The 8,866-nt window shown below is 47.0% G+C and overlaps 1 protein-coding gene across 3 annotated transcripts in view; it reads right to left on the bottom strand.

Annotated features, from left to right (window-relative positions):
• Nucleotides 1-3,587: 3,587 nt before the first annotated feature.
• Nucleotides 3,588-8,866, bottom strand: part of gpc3 (glypican 3) — a 97,302-nt gene continuing 92,023 nt past the window's right edge. For all 3 annotated transcript variants that reach the window (XM_031858144.1, XM_031858145.1, XM_031858146.1), the window contains exon 8: nt 3,588-5,990. In XM_031858144.1, the coding sequence (XP_031714004.1) occupies nt 5,815-5,990 (176 nt within the window). In that variant the 3' untranslated portion in view covers nt 3,588-5,814. The remainder of the gene's footprint in view (nt 5,991-8,866) is intronic.

Here is an 8,866-nt window from a genome sequence, read left to right as displayed (position 1 = left end):
TGCAGTGGGGCCACCGTGCCTCTTATATGCAGCTGCCTGTCATATAGCGCGGCCAGTGTTATAAACTAGAGTAAACAGTCTGCTGGGAGCACAGCGGAGCTGCACAAGTGGACGGAGATGACGAAAGTTCTTATAAAAGTGATGGAATTAATGATGAATTACAACACAATTTGCTTTATTTTTAGGCACAAACCTTCTGAACAATCCAGCTGTTGTGTATTTCTATGAAATAATCCCCAAATCACTCCAAACTTCAGCTGAACTTATTCTTGTTTGTGTTGAAGCATCCGCAGAACGCCCTGGCGATAAACACCGAGGTCGAGGGAAAACCTGAGCAAATCCCTTCAACACAAAACAAGGTAATTTTCAGGCCGAATAGTTTCAACCTATACACGTGTCTGAAATGTTGGAGCCTGCATCCGCACTGAAATGTTACTTCTGCAACGTTTCAAAGTGCCATCTGCTCAACAGATACCCAGAATCCCCCCATATCCTGGCCCGGCCTCGACTCGCAAAAGAACATCTCTCGTGTCCTTCCCTCATATACTTCTTTCACATTGTTGCAATAATCGTTTTCTTTTGCCAACTCTCAGGGGCAGTTTGTTGGATCTGCTGTCGTGACCTTTGCCCTCCTTGCAACTCGCTTCTTCTTGCGATACTGGAAAAAAAGCCATTCAAGTTAAATTTCACCCTGATAAGACAATCAGTTAAATCCAAGGAATGTAAAAAGGTTAACTGTCAGCCTCTAAATTCACCCTGACAATTTTCCTCTCTTCACTATGAAATGCTAACAAAGTTTGAAATATTGGATATAGCATTCAATCGAGTGCACACATTTTGAACCCAGTCTTGTCCACAAATAAGTCGTAATAAGACTTCTTACCCCCTGCGTTTAAACATGCCAGGACTTGTGGGGTGCTTCTGTGTGCGTGTGTGTGTGCATGTGTGCGCACACGTCCAATGGTTTGGGGGGGGAGCACTCAGCAAAATGACATTCCTCCTTTTGTGTCCACATTCCTCGGGCGGCTCCATTCATTCCGTGTGACTGCGGCTGCTGCAGGGGAAGCCAGGGGTTGCCGAGGAGCGGGAGGAGGATGCTGGAGCCGTGTGCATGGGAGAGCGTGGGCCCAGGCGCTCCCCTCCACGGGCCAACAAAAGGTAAGAAAATGGTCCAGTGCCATGGTAATTAGACATGAATGAGCTTTGAACGACGTGACGTGTCTCAGGCTTTTGCTCTCCAGCAGAGGAATTTCAACCTCCAGCTTGGTTAAAAAAAAAAAAGAAGAAAAAACGATGGGACTGGTGCCCGAGCACACTCAAGCACCTGAAACACATTGTTATTTTAATTCACGTGCACCGCTTGATGACCCCTCGGGCTCGTGAAGGTACCCAAGCCCAAACATCTTTGTGCGACCATGAAATGCTGCTGGAATACATATTCATTAGGGACTCAATCACTCAGGCAGAAAATGCAACAATTCCTGATGCTCAGCTATTCTCACTGTTCCTGCTGACTAACATCAAATCGACCTTTCTCTCTCATAATGCCTGCCCTTCCAACATTGCCCCAATATTACCCTAAGAAAACACATGAACTCTGCATTTCAATAGGCCCGTTTGCCCTTTCTCCAGCCTGGCATTAGCATTCAGAGTACAACCCCCCCCCCCCCCTCCCCCCATCGTTTCATTGTTGAGCTGTGAGTGAGCGTCTGTTACCTGGTTGAGGTGACTCCAGGGGTAAAACTAATGGGGTTCAATGTAGAGAAACCCCACAGAGAGCAGATGTCATGCCCGGGGTGGTTCATCATCACACATGCCGCTTTGAGGCTTCGGAGGACTAGCAGCACACTCCAGAGAAACATAAATGATGTGATTCACGAAGACAGCTTTGAAGTGGATCAGAGGGTGAAAGGCACATAAAGTAACACATATACACTTGCAACATTGTGTGTCCTGTTCATAACCCCTGTGGCACGCCTTCCATTTTCTCTCCCTCATCTTCCTGGCTCTTAAACAATGCCCTATAAAAAAATGTGACGTTCAAGGTGTTCGAGCTGATCGTTCTACGTTTTTTTGGTTACCCACTTTTCTTAACAATCTAGCCTCCCCACCCGTTCCTCTGTTGCTGATCTAGATGGACATTTCGACAACCCCGGAGAACTCGTTGTATATAATTGAGCCAAAGCTCAGTGGTGGTGACGTGAAGTCAACACAAAGACGGCGTCAGTAGCAGGGGTTTGTCTCATTAGTCCACAAGCTAAAGAATGTTGCTTCAAAAATAATTTGAATAGACTTTATAATCACTACAATGGACTCTACAAAGACTCATGGGAACTACAGTTGCAATAGTTGTTTTATCTTAATTAAAATGGGGCATTCAAATGTTAACGTCCTGTTATAATAGATTTAATAGAAAATACCAGAGAGAAAAGAGAAAACCACAAAAACTGAAAACCTGTGAAGCAGGAAGTGAGAAGGAAGTGAAGCAGGATCTGGCCTTTTCCAATTACTGTAACTGTGGATTAAATGTACGAGCAGAGAGCAGTCGAGATGATAATAAAACAGTTAATAGAGTTTTTCCACTTGGGAAGTCACTAAACGTGCTGCATTTCAATCTGGTGTACTGTGGCTGCTGTTGGTGTACAAACTAGCAACTGTTGTTTGTACAATGGATCACTTCCTGATTGTTGAGAGCTGTGCAAAGTCTAGCACGAATCCCCTGCTCTTTGATTGTGAGGCACACTTACCGGCGATGTGTTAGGTGACTGGACTGTTTCTGACATTGATCCCTGTGTCGCTGCAACAGGAAAAAACCTGGAGGTGACCTCACATCCTCTGTGTTTGACCGGGAGAGAGATACACGACTGAAAAGACTCCGTGAATGCTTATAGTTCAGGCTAGAAATCCCGCCTATGGGCTGCCATTGATTAAGCGGTTGGAGCGCGGGGACTGTGCAATGCTACAGAACAACAGACCACACCTGCTCGCACCTTTCTGTAATGATGGGTGTAGTCATGTGTGAAGTCCTCTCCTCCATATATATATATATAAATAAGAGGGTTGGAATCTTTCCCTCTAAAAGGTCCTGAAAACATGTTTTCTCAGTCAGCTTCTTTCTGTGTCAGTGATTTCACCAATATTCAGCAATATTTTAATAAAATTAATCTGCCTTCCACACCGTTCCACAGATGAGCTTTGTTCTGTTAATTAATATATATTTAACATTGAGGTTCATCTCATATTAAGATTTAAAACCAGTTTACAGGAGTTCTAACGTGGAGCTGCTCTTTAAATTTGATGTGCTCAGCTGGATATTTCCTTTCAACTACCTTCGATATAAATTTAGATACGAGAAATACGTTAATATGCATTATCATATTTGTTACGACTGTATTTATGACAAAAGCAAATCTGCACAATAGTACACATGTCCACCATCACTGTACGATTACAGGGTCCGAAAAACATTCCTGGCAAAGACATTCTTGGCTTATGAGTCAAAACACCAGGTCTCCCATCGCGACTGTTGAAACTCATGAAATAAGAAAAGCTCATGTCTTTCCTCAACACAAGAAATCACAAAACACTAAAACATGTTTAGTTTATTATACATTTCCTCATCAGCATTTAACTGAAACCAAAAAATCACCATATTTTACGACTGGGCATTGGTTCTGATCAACCCTCAACATGTCTCATGACTAGAACAGGTGTAGCATAAAACATGAATGAAGGCTGCGTTCTGTTGAGGTGCACTCTGGGTACTCTGCTGCATGCTGGATCCCTGACCGGACCACACCTGAATGGAACAGAGCCACCGTTGTTGTTCTCAGTTACACCTGTGCTTTGTGCTGTGTGTCTGTTTAGGACGCCTAAGAGGTGGATGGGTGGATATTCGGACTGTGCTCGGCAGCGGATACACTTTCAGCTTTAAATGAGTGTCTTTCCAAACACCCCCCCCCCCCTCCTCCAGTCTAAACAAAGGAGCTGGAATCCAGTTTTCACCCCACAAAACAAACTAAATCTGACTTCAAACAGAACATAGAAGGAGAGATAATTAAATACAAAGGCCAGACTTTGAGAATATGTGAGCTCAATGCAAACCAACTCAGTAAATTACACACATTTATATTTCACATTACTCATCGCTTTTCCCACAGTGCCAAAGAAAAAGCTCAAAAATTCACAGCGATGCTTCACAGTCCAGCCCACACACCACACAGTCTTGTGAAATAGGCCAATATTTCAAAGAAACATTTTTTTTGTAAACATAGCAACACAGAGAAACATCTGTACAGTCATCAGGCTGATTTAGAGATTTAGGCTTTTATGATCTTTTGTTGTTGTTATAGGGCTGTTACTTTAAAAAAATCAGCATTAGAAAGCAAACACTGACGGTGGGAGTGTGAACACTTGAGCTGACGGAATCAGTCTGAGATCATTTAGCTATCACTAGGACACAAACAATGAGAGATAAGGGGGGGGGGGGGGTAAAGCTGGTGGAGGCGGTTTGTTTTTGGCGTCATTGGCAAAAATTACATAATAACCTTTCAGCACATTATAATTCAAGTGGTCTGAGAAGAAAACTAGACCGTGGCTCTTGTTTTCTGGCTTCAGAAAATCGAGCGCGTGACAACAAACTTTGGCCAATCACAAGTCATTCCAGAGAGAGGGCGTTCCTATTGGCTCTTCTACATATGCAGATACACGTGCACTTCCCTTCAGATGGTGAAAGCCTGATTCAACGGCGGAATATCCTGCAAAAGAATGTTGCTATTCCAGCACTGCCAACGACTGCACAGCGAACCAAAGGAAGACGGAGTTGAGTCGATGTTTATCCTCCTGCTCCTACCTCACAGCTACGGTTAGCAGAAGGCTAAACTATTAGCATCCTTTTCTCTCCAACTCTGAAACTCATCTTAAAGGTCTTCATAGGCCCACACGTTTCCAAAGACAACAACGGCCTTGGGATCCCAATCACGATCAACATTAAAGTTTAAATGCATGACTAGTACTCGTACGTATGCACGTGCTCCTCTGGTGGGAGGGGCTTAGCGCTGTATTTTTTTCTTCTGGCATTCTTTTTGCCTTTTCCAGAAACCTGCCTACCCTGGCGAATAACAAAATGCTGAAAGATTAGAATGGATTTCTTTTGCCCAATAACTCCATGAATAAAGTGGCTACCGCAGCTTTAAGTAGTACCAGGGCATCTTAAGGTACAGTGCAAGTTTAAATAAGGGTTTCACCTCAGCCTCTGGGGATAAGGAGTTCACAGCAACTCCCCAGCTGGAGCTCAGTCCTGGCAGCAGATCAGTCACTGCCACAGAAGAGAGTAGCAAAAGTTTTTTCTTCTTCTTCCAACTTGGTTCTGCAGGGCAGTAACGCGTTGCAGACCGGGAGCATTTTTAAAAAAGGTCTGTTGCGTGTCTGTTCTCCAAGGAGCTCCTCACTCGCAGGTCCATGACACAGCCGTGTGATGACGAGGCCACCCGTCAACTCCGTCTTCACACGGAGGTCAGTAGGAGAGCAGGGAGGAGGCGAGGCAAGAGGGCACAAAAGTCAAAGTGGGAGTTTGTTATTTACACGACGCCGTGGGTTTATCTGGTGTGCTTTAACAGGTTTTGTTGAGGGCCGACAGTGATTTTGAATGAAACAAAACAGGTTCTTGCTGAGAAATGTAGCACTTATTATTTGACGCTCCCTTTGATGAGCCACTGAACTTTATACTGGGAACCGTACTCAAAAGATACCCCAACCAGTTCCTCAGAGTTGGTATTGAATCCTAGGGGGAGAGAGAGTGTGAGAATGCACCGGTCAGTGGGGACGAAGCAGGAGCAGAGCGAGCGCCACGGGGAGCATCGGGACCAGGCGGCTCCTCCACAGCGGAGCAGCAGGTGAGGAGGCGCCGCCGGCCCCGGCCGTGGCCAGGCGAGGGGTCAGCAGCTGCTCCTGGAAGATGAAGTCGTCCATCGCCAGGTTATCGGCCAGGTCTGAGAGGGAGGTCGACGGGAGACAGCGGAGAGGAGACAAAGAATGAAAGATATGAGCGACGCAGGGAAAAAAAAACAGGCGCGGAGACAATTAGAACAAACACTGTCACAGAAGCTGAAAAACATGTGCGGTGCGCCTGTCCTCCTTTCGCATGATGTCTCACACAGCTGTAAAAACAATGTTGCACTCTGAGAACGAGAAAACTCCGAGCTCCGCATAGAACCAGATGTCGCATGTTATTGTTGCAGACACATGCATAATCACACATACGCATATTTCACCCAGAGTGAGTGTTGAAATGTGGATTTAAGTGGTGAGATGCTGAAAACAAGAAATGAAAATTAAAAACCACAGAGACTGAATGAGGTCATGTCTCACAATCTGAAACACGCAATCATTTCGACTGCCGTGTGTCTTGTCTTTGATACAACTTCAACCTACAATACTTTGTTGTTGCGTTTGGAATTTTAAAGTGGGTAAAGGGAATGACACCTCACTTTTACTAGTGAAGGTACGTTGTAGGCACCAGGGAGGGAGTTATATTCATGTGGAGGGAGATACTCCAGAGACAAACCAGGGTCACGTGACCGACAATATCAGCCACAGGCACTGTGATTTGCAAATGTGACCAGCTAGGTTATGTATTTTCGCCCTGCGAGGGTCAACGCTGTTCTGCATTTTAAAATAATAGTATTTGCGGCTAACGCTTTTACTTCCACCGCGTTGTTGATCATACACAGGTGATGTCATCCGCTGTAACCGCTGTCGCCCTCAACTTTCACCTCTCCCTCCACAACGACCGTAGAGGCGCCCTCGAGCAAGGCACTTAACTCATTTTGCCGCAATGGCGCCTTTCAGTTGGCGGTAGACTGGGAGACGCCCAGGTGTTTTTCACTGAGCGCCACAGAGATCCTTGGTTGGATAAATGAAAGTCTGAAAAAAGTGAATTACTCCTCAGTCACTCCCGTACTTCACTGTTTTTCCTCCCTTCTTCTCCATCTGTTCTGCACACTGCAGTGACTTTGCGGTCACCTGCTGCTCCGCTCCCACTTGATATCTCGCTGCTCTGCATCCACAGCTGTCTCTCCTACCGACGCTGAGCAGAGCTCTTCCTCCCTCTGTGTGTGTGTGTGTGTGTGTGTGTGTGTGTGTGTGTGTGTGTGTGTGTGTGTGTGCGCGTGTGTGACATATTCTGTGCCGCTTCGCCTGGCAGAAAGTTGTGAGGGAGACTGAAATAAGAAGGCAGAGCTATATGAGGGAGGGCGGGAGGATATCAGTAATAAAGCAGCTCTATGGGTAGGAACGCCAGCTATGAGCCCCTGTCAAGCCAGACGCAGAGCGCACAAGCACACACACACACACACACACACGTTGGTGCATTTCTGACATACCTCTCTCTCACACACACGTCTTGGTGGCTGGGCGGCACATTTTCCCACTTTCTCTCACTCACACACACACACACACACACAGTCACTCCTGAAATAACGGATAGCTCCAAATTGAATTAGCCGTCTGATCTGTGTGCTCCCGAGTGGGAGCGATCCGGTGGGAGGAAGTGGCCGATCCGAAGCATTGCATGATCAGAGGGAGCGGCCAGGATTCCGACTAAAGATTTCAGGCCTGCTCTCTCCTTGAGTAGAAACACAGAGAACGGGGCCCTTCCTCCCGAGTCCCCCGGTGCCCACGGGCCCCTAAGCTGCCAGGGAGCCATCTTAAAACAGAGGAAGGAGGCAAATAAACAAAGCTCCAAACAGCACCTCCTGTGAATTTCTTCGCGGCTACGACATCATTTGAACAGCGGCCAGGGGACAATTAACTTTCCTTTTTTTCCTCCTCCTGTGTCCTCTGACATGACAGTCGGCAGACATTCTTCGGGGCTCTGAAAGAACGATTTGTCACTGTCGACAGCGGCGCACTGTACTGCCGAGCCAATTAAGCTCAAGGTGCAATTCGATACAGCTTTTATATACACTGCGGATAAGATGGAGGGCGGAGGGGGGGGGGGGGTGCATGCACGTCTGCATTTGTGTGTTTGTGTGCGGGTGATTGAGTGGGGTGTGCACGCCCGTCTCTCTGTGTGTGTTTGTGAAAAAGCGGGAGACTAAGTGGAAGAGCATTGTGTTGGTGTGCTTTACAGCGGCAATAATGTGAGTGAAAAAAAAAAAAGTCTCAGGCGGTGAAGAAAATCCCTCAAACCGGGGGGGTGGGGTCTCTCTTGCTAGTTTAAACACTTCGACATGAGCAGCACCACAGAGGGGCCTTGTTCTGCAGGCTTTAAAAACAACCCAACAGGGACTGAACACTATGCAAACTTAGATCCCCTACACTCCTGCACAGGCCTGGGCCTAATAATACCCTGGTATCATTAGTGACGAACACCTGTGCCTGTGTGGCAGACTACAGACAGTGAGAGCGAAAGACAGTCAAACAGGCAGACAGAAGTAGCTTCTTTTTCTCTTTCCCTTTTCGGGGCCTTTTAAGGAGGAGCCCGGGACAGTGGACAGGCGGGGGACGATTAGGTGCATAGATGGATAACTCCCGGCTAAAAATAGAGCCACAATCCCGACTGTGATTAATGGGACCAACTCGGGCCCTTGTGGCTTTCAGCGGAGCCGGGCCGTCCTCCTGCTCGCCCATTTTGAGACTGTCGCTCCTCAAAGGAAGCCACCTTGCTAGCGTTCCCCCTGCTGGCTTTATTGTGGCCCTCATGAGCTCGAGTTACGACCCAGGGGAGAGGTCAACAGTCCACCCATTGATTGGGTGCACTAAGGCTCCGGTCTAAGAATGAGCAGGTAGGTCAGTCACCAGGGGTGTAAATATAGACAGTGCAGGCAGTACTGGGGCCCGTGGGATGGGGGGGGGGGGGGGGGGG

Source organism: Anarrhichthys ocellatus, unplaced genomic scaffold, assembly GCF_004355925.1.
Source record: "Anarrhichthys ocellatus isolate YVR2014 unplaced genomic scaffold, GSC_Weel_1.0 scaffold19, whole genome shotgun sequence".
Lineage (NCBI taxonomy): Eukaryota > Metazoa > Chordata > Actinopteri > Perciformes > Anarhichadidae > Anarrhichthys > Anarrhichthys ocellatus.
This window is presented reverse-complemented; position numbering and strand designations above follow the sequence as displayed.